This window comes from Phaethon lepturus, unplaced genomic scaffold (genome assembly GCF_000687285.1).
Source record: "Phaethon lepturus isolate BGI_N335 unplaced genomic scaffold, ASM68728v1 scaffold18304, whole genome shotgun sequence".
In the NCBI taxonomy this organism is placed as follows: Eukaryota; Metazoa; Chordata; class Aves; order Phaethontiformes; family Phaethontidae; genus Phaethon; species Phaethon lepturus.
Window position 1 is genome coordinate 52,595 of NW_010535745.1, and position 18,670 is coordinate 71,264.

General features: G+C 42.1%; 1 protein-coding gene across 1 annotated transcript in view; it reads left to right on the forward strand.

Moving 5' to 3' along the window:
• Positions 1–15,818, forward strand: part of ITIH4 (inter-alpha-trypsin inhibitor heavy chain family, member 4) — a 19,099-nt gene extending 3,281 nt beyond the window's left edge. Inside the window, exons 4-21 of the mRNA XM_010285962.1 lie at positions 609–771; positions 872–982; positions 1,067–1,195; positions 2,053–2,169; positions 2,719–2,887; positions 3,869–3,985; positions 5,537–5,718; positions 6,597–6,779; positions 7,353–7,492; positions 8,114–8,268; positions 8,779–8,811; positions 9,564–9,642; positions 11,320–11,366; positions 11,857–11,970; positions 12,636–12,810; positions 14,261–14,415; positions 15,038–15,140; positions 15,743–15,818. Of these exons, the coding sequence (XP_010284264.1) occupies positions 609–771; positions 872–982; positions 1,067–1,195; positions 2,053–2,169; positions 2,719–2,887; positions 3,869–3,985; positions 5,537–5,718; positions 6,597–6,779; positions 7,353–7,492; positions 8,114–8,268; positions 8,779–8,811; positions 9,564–9,642; positions 11,320–11,366; positions 11,857–11,970; positions 12,636–12,810; positions 14,261–14,415; positions 15,038–15,140; positions 15,743–15,818 (2,248 nt within the window). The remainder of the gene's footprint in view (positions 1–608; positions 772–871; positions 983–1,066; positions 1,196–2,052; positions 2,170–2,718; positions 2,888–3,868; positions 3,986–5,536; positions 5,719–6,596; positions 6,780–7,352; positions 7,493–8,113; positions 8,269–8,778; positions 8,812–9,563; positions 9,643–11,319; positions 11,367–11,856; positions 11,971–12,635; positions 12,811–14,260; positions 14,416–15,037; positions 15,141–15,742) is intronic.
• The last annotated feature ends 2,852 nt before the right edge of the window (positions 15,819–18,670 follow it).

Sequence of the window (18,670 nt, forward strand, 5' to 3'; positions counted from 1 at the left end):
GGGTTGGGAACAGGGTAAATGCTGGAGCCAGTCACTTCTCAGCAATGATAAATGTGAAAAGGAGCCTTGGGTTCTCTTTGGGAGGGATGATGTGTGTGTGTGTATATATATCTTCACATATATATGTGATTTATATCTGATCCTGTAATGGGCTTCAGTTGGAGGGGTTGGTGTTTGGTGTTGCCCTGGGACTTGCTGTCATGCCGGAGCACCTTGTGGGACTGGGATGATGCTCGGTTGTTCAGTTTGCTTCCCTGCAAGCGCAGAGGACCATGGCGCTTGAGCAGACATCATGATTGCAGGGTATATTTAATCTGTGTTTCCCATGTATCCAGTCCCAGTTCTGCTTGATCCCAGTCTGAGGCGTGCAGAGGTTTCTGCTCCATTTCTCAGCGTGCGTATGCAGCACCCATAGCACGCTTAATGTAATATAACACCGCCTGCAGTGTAAAAAAATCTTCTCAATGATTAATAAGACTTACTGCTACTCTTTTTTTATTTATTCCATGTGGCCCTTTGGCCGTTATTTAGCACACTTCATAAACCCTGCCTACCACAAGCAAATTTTCCCCGCAGGAGGTAAATCTTTGTTTTATCCACCCCCCCAGAATCACAGGCAGAAAACTGGAGCAGTTTCACGTTTCCATCAGCATTGCGGCCGCCAGCAAAGTCACTTTTGAGCTGACATATGAGGAACTGTTGAAGCGGCAACTGGGGAAGATCGAGCTGCTGATCAAGGTCCGACCGAAGCAGCTTGTTGAGCACTTCCAGGTGAGCTGCCCTGGTGCGGGCTGGGCAAGGAGCGGCACGGTGTCTTTCGGGCATGGTCGTGTACCCTCTGAGATGCTGATGCCAACTTCTCTGCTGTCAGATTGATGTGCACATCTTTGAACCCCAAGGCATACGCTTCCTGGAGACAGACAGCACGTTCATGACAAATGAGTTAACTGAGGCGCTCACAAAAGTGCAGAACGAAACCAAGGTAAAGCAGCGGCTGCCAGACGTTGCTGCCAGTGGCAGCTTTAAGTTATGTTGCTTTAGATCTTTTCTTCTGATCGCTTTGCAGGCCCATATTTTATTTAAGCCAACTGTAGATCAACAGAAGATAAATCCTGAACTTGATGAAACCCTCCTCAATGGTGATTTTGTTGTGCGTTACGATGTTAAGAGAGAGGCCACTGCAGGGGATATACAGGTAAAAAAGAAATAGAAATAAAAATGCTTTCAGATCATAGATATGTCTGAATGTGAAGTGCAGTCACAGCAAAACAGCAACATTTACTTTGAAACACCAAGGGTGACAGGAAAAGCTGTTTCCATTAGTCCAGGGTCAGTAGGAGCTGATGGCGTTGTTCAGCAAAGCCCCAGAGACACCAGACACATTGCAAGAATGGATCATCCATGCAAAAAAAAATCAATCTTTCATTTTTTGTTTCAATACCAAGTCTATATTGCCACTTTATAGATGTGTGTCTCTCATTCTTTTTGGTTGTTATTTTGGCTCATCTAAAGTGTATTTGTGACTTCTTGTAAATGAAGTTTAGAGGAAGGTGATTTATATAACTATTAAAATGACTGCTTGGTTTTCTTTTCTTTCTTGTGACAACTGAGGCATAACTAAAGAGAGCAAGAACTTAAAAATATTCACAGACCGATGCATATCCTAGGGAATAAAGTACATTATTTTCCATTCCATTTCACTAATGAAGTATACATGGATGTGCTAAAAGATGACAGTCTCAGTCAATGAGCAGAGATGTGCTCATAGATGTTAATAAAGAGGTAACATAATATACAGTGATAATACAGATATACGCCTCAGTGACATATGTATGATATAATATCTATTTTTTTTATTTTAGAAAGTAATTTGCTCTCCACAGGTAGTCTCGCTTCCAGCTAGGAAATACATTTAAGCCCCTTTGAATTGGGCTTATCTAGAACGACAGAATGCTGAGCATGCACCCCCTTCCTGCTATGCCAGAACATTAAAAAGCAATATTTATTTATTTAGATACAATTTTATACATGATTTCACATTCTGTATTTCAGATTGTCAATGGGTATTTTGTGCATTACTTCGCACCCCCTGAAATGCCGGTGTTTCCCAAAAATGTCATCTTTGTTATAGATCGAAGTGGCTCCATGGCAGGCAGGAAAATTGAACAGGTGAAGTACTGACCTCTGCTTGCATCGGTCACACACACCAGCCTTTCGAGGAAGTGACTGTGAATTTCGCATTTGAAACACATGCTGGTTTTGTACACAGCGATGTTTTCAGACATACAGAAATGCTTGAAAATGTGTATGTACAGATTTAAGCTATTAAAGAGCAACGCTTTGCTGATACAGCCATTCTCACGGGTATCAAACATTAAGGCAGAGAGCGTTTTTTCTGTGTCTTTGCAGAATATCTTGCTTCTAATTCTTTCCTTTAGTGAAGTTTATGGAATTAGTTTGTCTGTTTTGCCTGTATTAATGACTGTGTGTGTAGCTTTGCTAGAGAGCAGACAAGCCCACCTTTTTGTGTCTGTAAGTGAAGTGAATCGGCCATTTCTGATGGTCTCAACCTGAAATACACCATTAGGAGTAAATAAGGGCTTTGGGCTGCATCTTGACTAGTGCAGTAGAGAAACACCCTTATTTCACTGCAATTCCAATCCCAGTTCTGGCAGAGAAGTAGAAATATTCAACGTGGTTGTTCTCTCCTTGGAACAGACGAGGGATGCTCTGTTGAAGATTTTGAAAGACCTCCGCCCAGAAGATCATTTCAGCGTTATCACCTTTAACAGCAAAGTGGTGGAGTGGAAAAGCTCTTTGCTGCAAGCCACTGCAGAGAACGTGGCAAGTGCTGCAGGATTCGTGCAAACTCTTTCTGCTAGTGGAGGTACAAAGCACGACCTAGATGCTTGTAACCACAAACATGCACCCAATATAATATATTGCTTAGAAAAAAATTAGTGTTTTTACTAATCATATAGTGCCACAGAACTACCATCAGTGCTCACAAAGCAAGTAAGTTCACATGTGATTTTTGATATTTATGTGAGTGACAAATGGGATAGAAAGGCTGATTCGGGGCGGGGTGGATGAATTATTGACTATGATACGGATATAGGGGAGAGATGGCTAGATCACATCTATGAACCATACAAGCCACCAAGATTTGTTTCAGATTTTTATAACAGAGAGGGCTGACAGATTTCCAATAGTACATTTTTTTCTGAAAAATGGTAATTTGCTCAAACATTTCACAATGATTTGCTGATTTTTTTAATGTCAAGGGTCCCCTTGTAAAATAAAACCCATCTAAAGTTACACTCCCATGTAAGCCACGCTACAGAAACGAAATAGTCAAAATAGGCTTGAAGCATTTCAATTGCTGCATCAGTGTGCTTAGTTTTATTATTTATTTTTAAGCACGTATAAAAGGCTATATCTCTTGTTAATGTTATGCTGTTAATATTAATGTAAGTTTTCTTATCCCAGGAGTTAATACCGATAAAGCCCACCTGTGCCTATGTCTTTTCTTTGACTTCTCAAATAAGGCTAGGAGACTTTTCTTAAATTTACGTTAACAGATGACAGTGTGTTTATTCAAGCACTTATTAGTGGCTCTAGACATGTTTGTGTTTCTCATGACATAAGTATGGAAAATGCTCCCAAAAGAATACTCCAGCATTGCCATTGCAATATAATACACCGTAATTAAACCCAGTAGGCTAAACCCCTAAATCCTTCTCTCTCTGAAAGATTGCTTCCTGCAGAAAACTTTAAACAATTCTGCAGGGCCTCTGCAGATGAAGTGCACCAATTTCTTTGGATGATTATCCTTTTTAGGTGAGTGATGCCCGCTTTCTCATTACAGGCACGGATATCAATCGTGCCCTGCTGACTGCCGTGAGCGTGCTGGATAAAGCCGAGAGGCTGCCAGAACAGAGTGTCTCCATGATTATTTTGCTGACAGACGGCCAGCCCACTTCTGGTGGGTAAATCCTAGCCTCAGTCCTCTCTCTCCTTGATTTTTTTAAATCTTTTACACTTGCATCCCAGATGTTCATATAGTCTGTGTTTCAGAAGAGCTTTGATATAAGCAAGCTGGGCTGGATGTGCGTTGGAGGGAGGATGATTATGAGAGGGCTCTGGCAAGGGCTGTAAGAAGTGATGGCAAAGCCTGCCTGCCCGTGACTACTCATCCCTTAGCTGCGAACTGTTTTGCTAAATACCATTGGCTTCCTAATTTATAAACTCAAGGGAGTTGTTGGAGATACTCCAGGCACAGCTGAAATGTGAAAGTAAAATACTTAGAGCTGAAACATGGACATTTTGTATATGTATACAGTATACATACAGTATATGGACATTACGTACAGTCCCACTGGAGAAGTATTGCTTACATTTCTTCATCTCCCTTGCCCCAAACCTGAGATATTTTCAAGGTGCCACTTGTTTTGTATTCTTTTCCACGTCTAGCTCTTAACTGGTGATCAGCTGGCATAGCACAAACCAGAGGGTTGAAATAGAAATATTGGGTTAAATAAACAGTAACTCCCAATGCAATGGCACAAACATCACTTGTTCTGAACAGGAGTTTGTCTAAGTTTTGTGTGGCACCAGCACCTCTCCAAGGCCAGCAATATTAATTCAGCTGTAAGCCCTCAAATAAGATCAGTCTCCCTTTCAGATCGTGTGATCCATACTGCTTTGGGGTTGGTTTATTTGTTTGGGTTTTTAAATAAAACTCAGCTCCTGGTGCTGCCTGCTCAGCAGAGCCACAATGAGTCTCACATATCCCCGAGCACGTTGCACCATCCACAAGTTGGCTAGAACTCAGGCCGGCGTGGAGTGCCAGACGAATACATGCAGCGTTACTGCATACACTGCCTGCCTTGGCAAAGCAGGCTGAAAGGGAAAAATTGGAGCTGCTCCCATCATATTGCTACAGGCAGTGACAGTTCCTGCCTGGAAATGTTGATAGAGAAGCTCTCCATACAGGGCCGTCAGCAGCTCTTCAAATGGGTTAAGAGCATGGTGTGAAAATCTTTTCCCTTTGTCACGCAGAGGGGCTGGGAGAGAAGCAAGGCGGAGTTAATTTGTAGTTTGTGTGAATTTTACCATTAACCAATCCATTCCTCTCTGAATTCACGCACGTAATTTTTACAGATTATACTTGTCTTCCCAACGTTTGATCAAGTGTTTCCACCCCTTGAGCTGTTGACTTGTATGTGTCCCTTTTCTCTTAAAAACCTGCTCTGGCCCCCATAATCTTGTAAAATATTTTGCACTTAACTATGACGACATGAGTGGAAATCAGTAAAAGTCATTAAGGGGGAGAATCAGGTTCTGCCACTCTGAATGCAGAGTGGTGCGTTCATCTCCAGTTCATTTAATGGCATTCTGTCCCATATATTTTTAATATTTTCTTCTGAATGATTTTTAAAATTCTTTAGGCAGTTTTTGCCACTAAACCCACTTGCTGTCTTTTTGTGCTTTAAAAAACCAAACAAACAAGGGTATGTTTTTGTTTCCATTACAGGTGAGAGTAATGTGGGAGTCATTCAAGAAAACATTCAGAAAGCAGTCAATGGGAAATATGCTCTTTTCTGCCTTGGCTTCGGGTTTGATGTCAGTTATAAGTTTCTGGAGAAAATGGCCCTACGCAATGGGGGAATAGCACGTCGTATATATGAAAACGCTGATGCAGCCTTACAGCTCCAGGTCAGGAGGAAGGAGTATGCCAGAAAAGCCTTCTATCAGCTACACCTTATGTCTAGTCTTAGCCGCAAAACCACAGATTTTCTGAGATGAAAAGTTGGGTTTATCTGTTAATTTTGGGGAGGGAGGAAGGCAGTTTTGGGGTATCTGAGGGTTGGTACCCTAACCAGGACTCAGACTCAAGAAGTCCTCCTCAAATCAGCTGGAAACTCACACATTTCTGTACCTCTGCAAAAAGACAAATTGTCCAGGGGAGGTGATGGTGGAAAAACTTCTGTTCTTGGGTCCAGTTTCAAACTGCTTGAAGTACCACCGTTGGAAGCTGTTTGTTATGGTTTCCCTAAAAATCACCAGGTAGTTTGAGGCACCTAACAGGCAAACTGGCTCTGCAGTACCACCAGCCTGGGTCTTTCCTGTCCATCTGGAGAGGGGTTATAACTTTCGGGACATTCTCTTTTTTTTGGGGGAAGCCACGTCTACCTGTTTTGGCTGGATATACAGAGACTGGATTTGCTTAATGCCAGCCCCAATCCAGAAAGAGAAATATTAATCATTGGAATTAGTCAAGTTTAAAAAATCGAATGTGAAAAGTGGCTAAAGCAAAACACCTACCTGGGTGGGATGGTGATAATGGGGATGCTGCTTGGGTACTTGAATTACCATGGGAAATACAAGTTTATTTGGCATCTCCAGCCTGACTGGAGAAGGTGTGTGAACCTTGTGAAGAAATTTTGTTTGTTTGTTTAAGTTTGCAGCAGTCTTACACCACTGAAGGAAAAGCTTTGCTCCCTTCTTTTTAAGGGGGTTTTAGGCATTCAGTATATTGCTTTGCGTAATTTTGCAGTCATTTGTGTGCGTACTCTCTCTCTGCTTCTCTTCAGGGCTTTTATCAAGAGGTGGCTACCCCAATATTAATGAAAATTGAAATGCAGTATCCAGAAAATGCCGTTGAGGGATTAACCAAGAACAATTTCAAGCTGTTTTTTGAAGGATCTGAAATTATAGTATCTGGAAAAATTAGCAATGAGCTTGATCTTTTGCCAGTAGAAATTAAAGCTCAGTCAGTAAGTGTTTAGTTTACTAACTGTGAAAAACATTATCTCCCTTCTGTCTTTTATGGTGCAATAGGAGACCTCAGGAAGTCTTTCGTGTGCAGTATATGTTCTCTGCATTTGGGGATTCAGCTATTTTCTCATTTTAGGAAAATATCTGAGAATTCAAACAACTTTCCCCTCCTGAATTTGCTACAAAAGAAAAAGCTTGACGTATGTCCACAAATAAGCAAATTAGCAATTTTAATCCTTTCAAACTATAATATTTTGGCCTTCCAAGCACTTTTGGGAAACTGTTTTGTATTTTCAGAATGAAGAAGGGAATCTGGATTATTAATCTAAAAAAATGTTTCAATAGAACAATTTCATTACCTCCTTTTTTCAACATTGTTTCAAGCCCAGAAATACATATCCAAAATACATGCTGCTTTGGTAGTTTGGACTTGCGTTTTCCAATGGGAAAGGACAAGATTGAAGCACAAAAAGGGCGCTTTGGTACAGAAAGATGTTCTTTTAAGTCTAATAATGTGACTATAAAAGAAGTCTGGAACTGTTCTTTTGACAGTCAGTTTTCTCCCACTTCAGCATTCTAGTGACTTGACTCTTAAAGAAGAAGCCAAAGTCAAAGAGAAGGAGGAAGTATTTCAAAATCAAAGTTACATCTTTGGAAATTTCATAGAGAGACTGTGGGCTTACTTAACCATTCAACAGCTTCTGGAAAAATCGTAAGCTATTTTAATTTTTTGTATTATAAATTTCTAACTTCTTAAAACACAGATTCCTTATTCACAAATTATATGATCGGAAAACACAAACAGAAATATTTCTGCAGATAGCATTAAAAACATAGTATACTGGAAGAATACTACATTCCTGTGTGAGCAACATGAGGTGCCTTTCAGGTTATGATAGTGCTGTATCATTAAATGTGTGTGTGTATACACACACATATGAAAACATGATAGAAAATACTCTTCATGACATTACTGTGAAATAGATTTTAATTGCATTGATTGTGTTGAGCTGCTGTTATGCATCCAGAAATATTGTCTGTAGATAAGTGAACGGCAGTAGCTGGTAAAGACAACAATAAGTATGTCCATAAGACATTTCGTAGATCATACATCTATTATTTTTATGTATTTGAACCATGCATAGGCTTCAGTGTTGGAAACAATTAAACATCTCCATAATTTCAAGCACATGAACAGCTGAGTTATCGCAATAAGACTACTTACCCTTAATAATAAAAAATATCTAAGACACAGCTAATATGAAAAAGAATCTGAAGACGACCAGCGCATAGTCTCTATATGTTATTTCTGCATCATTAACACAGACTTTAGTATTTCAGCACAAGAAGAGGACCAGAAGACCCTGGAGGCACAGGCCTTAGAGCTGTCTCTGCGGTACAGCTTCGTTACGCCCCTCACTTCCATGGTGGTCACCAAACCCGCTGGCCAGCAGCAGATGGAGCTGGCGAACAAACCCACCGAAGCTGGTAAATGGGGCATCAAACAGCCCCCATGAAATATGCTGCTGTTATTGATGATTTGTTGTTGACCTCCAGTATAGCTTCATTTTAGAGTGATGTGACGTAGTAATACGCTATATCAGAGACAGGAGTTCAGGGATTATCTTCCTTTCAAAATAAAACACCGTTTTTTTAAAAGGTGAAGTGGTGAAATTGCCATTACTATAGAAACGCAAAATAATTTGTTTAAATATTAACTAAAAGTAATTTAACAGTTGTTACTTAACATTCCTGTCACTGTGAGGGGATTCTGCACTTTCCTCTGTAGCATTAAAGTGGAAAAATGAATGCAGGGGAGGAGAGCACGCTATCGCAAGTAGTCTTGCATGTGCTCTATCCAGCTATCCTTTAACACAAAAAAAAGCTCATCACCTGAAGCCCAACACTCACTTGTCCCAGTTTTCTGGTTTTCACATGGGTAAAGTCATTTGGTTGTTTGACTGTATGTCACTAATCTGTCCCTCTTCCTTGTGTTAGATAATGAGAAGCCCAGCAGTTTTCCAGTAGGAGGTAAATGTTTTCTTCTTTTCCAGTAGTATATTTCCATAATAGTCTCTAAAGGAAAAAAAAAAAAAAAAGAGCTTGTGGTGGTTGTTCTACAGAGGGAATTCTCTGAGATTTGGAAAAATATGCGAAGCAAAACAGAAGCAATGATTGCCAAGTTCTGTGCAGGGTTTGGGTGGATAACATAGTCAAGGGTAGAAAACCTTCCATTCAGAAAGACTCAAAGGCCAAAACTGTCGTTATCTCATGAGGAAAAGCAGTTCTTCAAGTGAACAGTGCTAATGATGTTTTCTGCTTCTTCCTACCATGTGTGAAGCATCTGTCAAAAAATTAAGCTCAAGATATATTGGAATGACTGCTGAGGATGATTTAGGTATTTTTTACTCTCTTTAAATTGAAATAATAGCATATTAATTTTAAACTTCCAGCATTATTAATCTGATAATCTCAGCTATGATAGTACATGATAATAGCAATGCTTTTATAGGTGAAGAGTCCTGGTTTTGCTCTAGTTCTTTCACAGAAATGAATCGAGGGAACTATTATGCTGCCCGGTTCTCTGAAGGTTACCTGTTTCAAAGTGGCGCTGGGGAGTTTAATACCAGAAAACTCCCTGACCAGAAGCACGGTCCAGCGACCATCCTGCCTCGCTCAGGGGACACGCAGGGCTTGGAGCTGCCCTTCCCTCAAAGCTCCCTCTGGCTGCAAGGGAGAAGAGTTTGGGGCCACCTCTGCAGCACGACCTGCTTCCGGAGCAGGTGCCACGCCCTACGTCGGTGTGATGGTCGGGCAGGCACGGCTGCTGGAGGGCACAGGGATGTCCCCACTGGATCTGGGGTTGGTGCCCGCCAGAGCACTGCTGAGCACTGTTGCTCTCCCGGGGAAGAGAAAGAGCAAACAGGATGCTGGACCACTGGGACCAAGGGAGGTTTGATGTGCTCTTTTGGGTATTGTAGTTTCTCCTGTTGAACTCATCTGATTTTTAACTGCCGGTAACAGCTCTTGTCTGGGGCTGCAGCACTCCAGAGGGACCATGTTGTGAGCCTGTGCTGGTGCTGTAGCTCCACATGGATCCAGTCCCTTTGCAGAGCCTCCCACGCCGGGTGCCCCTTCCACCAGAAGCACATGTGCCCTTGCACCAGGGATGGGCAACTCTGCTGCACCGGCACCACCACTCCCCGCTCTTGTCCCCGTGCACCAGGCGGGTGAGGCCCCAGGCATCTAGCAGACAATCAAATCCCTTTTTGCAAATCCCTTAGTTCTTACAAAGTTCTTAGTAGTTTTTGTCCATTTCTGTCCTTTGGCTGGAAATATTTTCCAGGGATCAGTGCTCATGTTTTGTGAACTTCATTACTGCAGATAGTTTGCTTTGGAAAAGGAAGACAGATGCAGCTGGAGAATTACAGATTCGATGTTTGAAACACACCTGTAAGGTATGCAATACAATCATGAATAAAATACAGGTACTGTCTTTTCTATTTGCAGATGCTTATAGACTGAGGAGTGGCTCACCTCCTGGTAAGTGCTCCTCCTTTGTTTTTACTCAGAACAATTTTATAAAGTTCTTTTCTTATGTGGCTTCACAGCAACATTAATAAATACATTGTGATTGTGGATGCCCACTTGATATACAATTAGTTTTTATTATATGTATTTCAGTCCACAGATATTTTATAGTGAACTATAAACTTTTAAAAACAATCTTAGTCCCTTTTCAGAAATAAAAAATTATTATAGTTCCTGAAAATAAATGTGGGGAAAAAATGGAAAAACATATCTTAGTGAGCTGAAGGAAATGGGTGTAAAAAAAAATAATTTTCCAGTCCTGGGGTTTGCTGTGTAAAGCCAATGTGGGGCACAGCCATCTGCATGATGACAGCGGCTGTCCTGTAAGGAGGAAATCACAAGGTGCTGCAGAGACAGAGCTCGGCATTGCCACGAGCTCCCACAGCGCGGAGCAGAGAAGGCGCTGGCTGCTGCCTGCATAGGATCCACACACGTGCGCTTGCGGCTGTATCCAAAAAAGTCAGTGGGCAATGAGCAGGAGGGATTCCCTGTTTAAAGGATGGGGAGGGAGATGCAAGGCACGACCCCAAACCAACAGGGTTTGGAAAACACTGGAAAAACCTTTTGTTTCAGGTCGATGGCGCTCTGAGCCCCAGTCCGGCAGCAACAAGAAGCTGTTGTCAGTAGGTAGTTATTCACAGTCGCGTGCGAGAGGAGCTGGGGTGGGCGCGCTGGGTTCAATGCTGCGTAGCGGCTCTTGGAAACGCAGCTCTAAACCCTCCCGCACCTCGGGCTGAGCATGCCCCAGTGGCATGGTCGATCCTAAGAGACATGGGCACTGGACGTTGTGCTTTTTTTTTCCCCATTGGGACATTTTGTTTTAAGTAAAGCTCTCCATAGAAGTCGGTGAAGAGCCCTGCTAAAAAGGCTTCTGTCACAGCATTCTTCCTGGTTAATGAGCAGACTTAGAGAAAAATGTTTCATTAAACTCTTCTGACTAATTTTAAGTATTTCAGTTGTCAGGCTAAGAGACAAAATGAGAGCACAACCTCTTGGTAAGTAAGACATATACTAGTCCCATTTTAATAATTAATAGAACTGTAATGTATAGTTTTTCATACAATAATGTTTTTCCTGACTGCATCAATTCTATGAAAACCCTTTACCTCTTCTTGCAAACTTTGGCTGGTTCTTTCCACATAAGTGAAAAATATCCCCGTATCCCATGGGAGAGCCTCTCTGGCTTGAGGATATAACCACTAACAGAAATGTAGTACAACAGCTCTTCAGCCGCAGCTTTCTTAAGGGCTCGTTGTCCTTTATAGACTCTAAGTTTAAAAATCTGTTGTTTTCATTCGTATCAAGATGCTGTGCCTGGGTGTGCTTTTCAATAGTTATTACTGTGCTGATTTTAATCATTCTAATCTATAAAAGCTATAAATAATATTTTTGGTATAAACTGATTAAGTAGTTTTGCTGTGCCTATCCAAAGGGCACAGGCTAGATTTTTCTTTGCATGCTAACATTGTTCTTCTGGCTTTTCAGCCAATGAATATCCACAGCTTCTCTTACAATTACCCAGACAAAATGAAATAATCTGTTTAAATACTGACAGAAAAGCACAGCCCTCTGTCCACCTGCTGTCAGATCCAGAGCAAGGTGAGTGAGCCAGATTACCCCTGACACCAAGGACAAAGGAGAGTCACTTTGGTCTACGAGAGCAGTTGGGTCTTTGGGAATAACCCCCTTTTGTGACGTGCCATATCATACCTGCTGCCTTGCAGTGACCGGAGAGGCTGTGGCTCATTTTTCCCCTCTATTAGGCAATATTAACTTTCATTGTGCAGCAGCTGAGGGCACTTCTCACAGGTCTGGTTGTGGGTTTCCTCCTTCTCCTCCTCGTGTCACATCATGGCCTTTAGGCTTTTCCCCTGCCCAGCCCTTGGGGGCTTCTGAGGATGCAGAGATCTTAAAAGCCTGCGGTCCCTACGTGCTAGCAGAAAGATGCACGCTCTTAACGCGCTGCGGTTTTTCCGTGGTTCGGTACTCGGATGAGCCGTGGCCCCAGGCGCCGGTTGTCAGCTGCTCTGGTTATGGAGCAGAGCCACCTCTGCAAGAGGAGGTGGCAATGTGGGGGTAAAGAGATTCTAGTGACCCCACCGCAGCCTTGGGGCACGTGGAGCTGAAATCTGGGGAGTTGTGCCTCTCGAAACTAGATTTGAGACCCTGAAGTTGTTTCAGCAACAAAGTTGAAGCAGTTTTACTATGATCACTCCTACTTGAAAAGCACGGTCACTTGACAAATTGTGCCGATATTATTAAAGGACTCACTGTGACGGGGAAACTTGGAGACAGAATAAACCGCTTTGTGCAGTTTGAAATTAACTATGTGAATCTCCCTGTGCGAATCCACGTCTCCATGGATGAGATCGTCCTAAGCCACAATAACGAGAGCACTCGGCTGCCATGGACGGAATCAGCTACCTCCACCCTCCAGGGGTAAGAAATGTCGCCCCGTCCTTTCCCAAACTTGAAAACGTGTCAGATCTTTTTTCATCCAGATGTGTGCTTTCACATTTGCTTCAAGTAAGTGCCTCCAAATGTCCTTATCCAGTGAGTAACTCCACGTGAGCGGAAGCAGGGTACCTTCACAATCCCCCATTTCAAATACAGGAAACAAAAATGTTTTATTTTAAATCTCCATGCCTGTGTAAGAGAATCAAAACTACTGCACCACCAGCCTGCCTTTCTGCTTCGACATCAGAGGCACAACATTTATCTGCCAAAGGAAAGGACCCGCTGCGGCGCATAGCAGCCCCCGTGCCACTGCTGTGCCGGAGGCCACCAGGCACTGGTGTTCCTCCAGCCGCAGAGCGAGTGCTGTGAAGTGATGGCTTTGGCATTTACTGTCTCTTTTATACATTAGTTGGCTCCACACAGGCTGAAGTTTTCTTTCTCCTCAGTTTTAGCAATAACTCGCGTCTGGGCAGCTGACATTTTTTATGGGAAGGCATAAAGTGTTTGAATAGCTGTCTGTAACTAAATGCCTGCTCTTGGGGAAAGGGTACTTTAAATGTAGACTTCGTTTGTCGGAATTATTAGAGCAGGATCCTTCACTACCGCAAGAAAGAGCTGAATGTAGCTAGTTCCACCAGCTTTTTTGCATTGCCGAATTAAACTTCCAGGAGGATCTGCAGACGGCACACAGCACTCCCTCCTTTATAGCCAGTTCTAGACTATAACAGCAGTCCTAAAACAACTGCTTTCAATTATTTTTGTAAACCAAACGGAGCCAAGAACGTGCTGGATTTATGCCCTAGTTCTAGAATTTGTCATCTGCCAAGCAGAATGATCCTACTGCTTCAAACCAGCCCCGGAGCCCTTGCAACCGCAGCACTTTGTACACCAGCACCGCTGGGTGTGGGTTTGTCTATCCAGACCCATGAGGGAGAAGAACAACAGTGGATGTTTGTGTTCTGCAAGCCCACCTGGGGTCAAAATAAAATAAATGGGTTAGAAGAAAGGCAAGGTCTGAGAAAACTTGTGAAATATCCAAGAAAAAAAGTATTTGACTTGTTTATAAAATGGATTGAATTATTTTATTGTCTACCTTTTTTCTCATTAAAATGATGAAAAAAAACCCTCTTTTTTTCTATCCAAGCATTTCTTGTCATTATGGATAATAATGTGTTTTCATCAGCAAAAGGTTCTTCTCTGTTGCTGTATTTGCATGCAGCCTGATGTGGGAAAGATCAGTTGTGCAGCATAGAGAGAAAAGATACGCTACTTAATATTTTCTAGCTTAAAAATAACCACCAACAGATCATAAAAAATACAATTGCAAAGAGACAAAAGGCAAAAATTAAATTAATACCTTAATGTCAGCTAGTTAAATACATATTCTTCCTTCCTATTCTCCTTGGGAATAACGCTATAATTTACTTCCTAGGCTGAGAGTCTCCGTTGAGAAGGAAAGGAGTGTTACAGCATCATTGTCTGATACAGTCACAGTAAAAATTTCCTTTGTAAAGTTTCCAGACTATTTCCTTGGTCTGTATTTCTTGAACACCGACCGTTTCTCTGACAAAGTCAGTGGACTTCTGGGTATGTATCATTATGTATTTAATGATGCATTTTTATCACCTTTTATTGCACAGCAATCCAGACCCTGTGAAGCAGGGGGGTCTTACCCTTGAAACGTAACGTAATGCCTTTCCGCTCACCGGTGGTACAAGCCTAGACTATCATGGGTTTAGAAAATGTTAAAATAAGACTAAAATAATGGTTGGGCTTAACCTCAACAGTGCTGTGGAATGACAGAATTTATGCAGCAAATTCATGTGATGTCAAATAATGGACTATAAATAATGTACTTAAAATTGTAAACAATCAGAGTTAGAAAATGAAAGCCAGCTGGTCCTGAACATCTCAACTCCAAAAATCCTGATCGGCTAAAGTGGAAGTTGTGTCAAAAACTTTGCAAACAGAGAGGCTGCATACTCTAAAACCACCAAAAACATGTGAAAACCCATCAGAGCAAGGCTAGATCTCTCTGTGTAGGGGTGTTAGGGGTAACAGGAGATCACAGCTGAAACACGGGGATTTTGTTGTTTGCTTTCTGAGGCAGATGGCTGCTTACCTGGCGTCACAGCTGCCATTTGGGTCAAATGAACAACAATACTCAGATGTCTTGTATTTTTAAATAATTTGTGTGTCTGTTGCTTAGGTCAATTTTATTCAAAAGCACAATTTGCGAATAATTCCAACATCAATCAGAGAGCTGATGAACGACTCCTAAGTGTGTCTGGGTCTGAGCACAAAGTAACCAGGTAACGGATACGGGATAAGGGTGAATGATGTACATGCCTTGAGACGTATTTTATCAGCTAATGCCAGAGATCAAAAGAAATTAAACTAAGGGAATGTTTGTCTGTCAGAATACACCTCTTTGGAGTAAGTAATAGGAACTTGTGCTTGAATGTTCCCCTAAGACCCTGAATTTGTAACTTGTTAAGTGATGCTACAGGGCTCAAGGCTCCTATTTCATGGTGGGGGGAGGCAGGGGGGAATCATATCCTGGGGCTACAGTTTGCCTTAAAAATGCCCTGTAAAGTGAGGTTCTGCTGCCTCGTTTACATGGGTAAGGGAGGGTTTTTCCTCAGTTGGATTTACCACGAGAAAAAAATTTTACACTTCAATTGGTTTTAGTAAGTGTCTGATGTGGAAGAAATGCTGTGAGCGTGCAGCTTCTGCTCGCTGTCCCTGCATGTCCCCATCACTGCTGCCTCCAGCTCTGGGAGCAGAGAGGTGCCAGCTCTGCCCACACACACTCCCTCTGACTCCTGGTACCATCTGAAAACATAAGTTCAATTCTGGGCCTGCCCTTTGGCTATTTTATCACAATTTTTTCTTGGTTTGATTTTTGTTTCAGGCAATACAAGAAAGATTACAGGCTTGAGTCAACCAGTGATCCTGTGTCCTGCTGGTCAATAGATGTAACTCCCTAGAAAAGAGTATTCTGGGAAAGAAAACTATGCAAATGATGCTCTTCCAAATATTTTTGATACTTTCTCTCATGAAGAAAATCCCACAGTTGAAGCCTTACCTGTTACTTTATATAAATGTCACAAATCTTTTAACTCAGAATAATTATACTTTTGAGATGAAAATGTGCCTGCTTGTTGCTATTTTGAAATGGTTTCTAATACTTGCTGTGGTTATGTTGTTGAAGATTTATGTGAATGAACTAAATAAAATTGACATTACCAGCTCACAGTTTGATATGGACACACAGACTTAGGTCTCTGAATAAAAGTAAGTAGTGGCATCACCCAATCCAACAAATGTGTCATGCAAACAGGAATAGATTTCTAAAATGTATTCCTTCTATCCCATTACAAATGGCGATGTTCTTGAACTAGGTGTTTTGTAAAAAGAGTATGAAGTTAGTTCACCATTGCTCTCATTTTTTTTATTTTTTCGAAAGCAAGGAGCCTTGCTGCATTGGGGTTCTTTGGCAATCGTTCTGTAACAAGGTTCAAAGCTGATGAAATTAGCAATGGGACCATGAGTGGGAATGGCGACCCAGCCCGGCACGGGGCTGCAAAGTTTCGGAGGCTCCTGTTTAAAAAAGCCTGCAAAACAGACATTGCCTTGTTGCGAAACAGACCTCTTGACTTGTTGCAAAAGACAGCATTTCAACCCTGAAATCTAGCAGCTTTTTTCTGGCACAGTTTCATACAACATTTTGCAAACATTGGAAGACATTTTACAAATAATGAAGAACTCAAAACAACACGTGGTGCACAGAGGTAACATTTCAGAGGAATCATACACACAGAAACCCTTGCCTTGCCTGCGGAATGAGACTTGCAGTTTTAGTCTTCAGGATTTTTTCATAACTCTTAATTTCAAAATTATTTTGTGTTGTAGAATTTCAGTTCCTGTGTATCTTTGAACCCATAAATATGCCAGCATTGCAGAAGGTTTAACAAAAGTCGCTCTCTATCCTGTCAATAATAAGTAACTGGAAAAACCATGTTATTTTAAAGCAGTGTACTAAAAGAGAATCAATTTCTTGCCAAAGTCAGTAAGATAAAGCAAACTATGTAATTAGAAGCCTGTTTTTTAAAAAAATTGTGTAGACATGATGCCAAGATACGCTTGTGTGAATTGCTTGTGCTTTCGAGATGCAGATTTGGGGATGCAGAGTTGGCTGGACAAATTACCCGGCAGACAATGTGGAATCTGGAAACTGGAACCACCAGATTTCTTGCTTTGCCACCTCATTAACAGGTTACCAATGTGAAAAGCAGGAGATTATTTCCATTATAAATGAACTTGGTATTTGAATTACATGCTGTGGCTGCTGGGCGTTATCAGTGGACTTTTAAACTAAAACTTCCCTGCTTTCTGTTACAGGGTGTCTGCGCGTTGCCTCCTCCACCCGCCTGCCAACCGCAGGGATAGCAAATAGCGCTGAAATGGGGAGCAGCGAGGCACGGCTGGAGGGCATCCCTCAGCCGATCCCCTCAAAATGTGCGCAAACCGTGCTCGAGAGCCGCTCTCCTAACCCGTCCCCTGGAACCTGCGATGCCCAAGGTTCCCCAGACAGCCCAGGCAGCCTGCTGCCCTGTTGATGCAACTCACCCTTCCTCAGGTCCTGCTCACCTTGATAGTCAGGAAGAGACCAGACGTCAGCTTCCTCGCAGCAACCTCTTACATAGCTGGGGTTTTTCCCCTGCTTCCTACAACTTGTCTGCAAAGCTGTTCCTGTCCTCTGGGCTGCATCCAATTTGTCTACGCTGTGTTGAGGTTCCGATTTCCTACGCTCCCTTCCCTTGCTCAAGAAGCTGAAGGCAGACACAGTAGTGAATATTTTGCATTCTATCATTTCTAATTCCGATGCAGAATACACAGTATTATCTCACCTCACACTCTTCTCTTTTAACCAGCATTGTACCAGTCGACGGTAGGACTAAAATTTTTCTCTAGCTGTAAGCCTCTGTCTGCTACTTCTCTCTCCCCTTATTGTTACCTTTAGCTACATTTGGAGTTATCTCCTACACAAGAATTCTTGGAAGAACTGCATATTAAAAGGGGATTTTTCTATCTCCATCAGTGTAGGTGGGAATTTCCCAGGCTGCCACAGGAGCCATGCAAAAGCGAGTACAGCCTCTGAGGTCAACTTCTGTCTGACAGTTCAGTCACAACCGACAAGACTCTTGCCACCTCTGGAGATTTGCCTCATCCCCATAAATAAAAGAGGAAAGCTCTGGCTCAGGCGGTGCCCTGTATTGCCTTGCGCCTAAACTTTGCCAGCCAGGTAGGTCAAGATCTGCTGTCCGCTGCTATGGTTTTTGGTTTTAATGGAGCAAGTGAGTACAGGACCAGCCCTGATGGGCAGTCCCACAGCTCCTATCTCAGGATCCAAAATGGATCATGGTATTTTATTTTATTTTATTTTAATTTTATTTTATTCCATTCCATTCTACCTAGTTCATTCTCTTAGAATAAAAATTCAGAACCATGTAAACTTAACCTTACTAGTTTCAGTTTTCTGGTCTTCTTTCACTCCTTCCTATTTCTCTCCCTGCCTTCCTCATTTTTCAGTAACTTACTACCTTCTGTAGAAACCACTGTTTTCTTTCATCATTTCTGTCTGAATTTAGCAGGCAGAGCCACGGTGACACTCCCCCTCCTTGCAAATACTGATCTTTTTTCTTCTACAAAACTTCTGCTTTCAGTAAAGGGTTTTGTTCCTTGAAAAGGCCCGTGTCTCTCATAAATTTAACAGTAAGTGTATTTTTTCTCTATTTTTTAGCTCTTTGATTTCTCTGTTGCGTTTTTGTTCACCTCT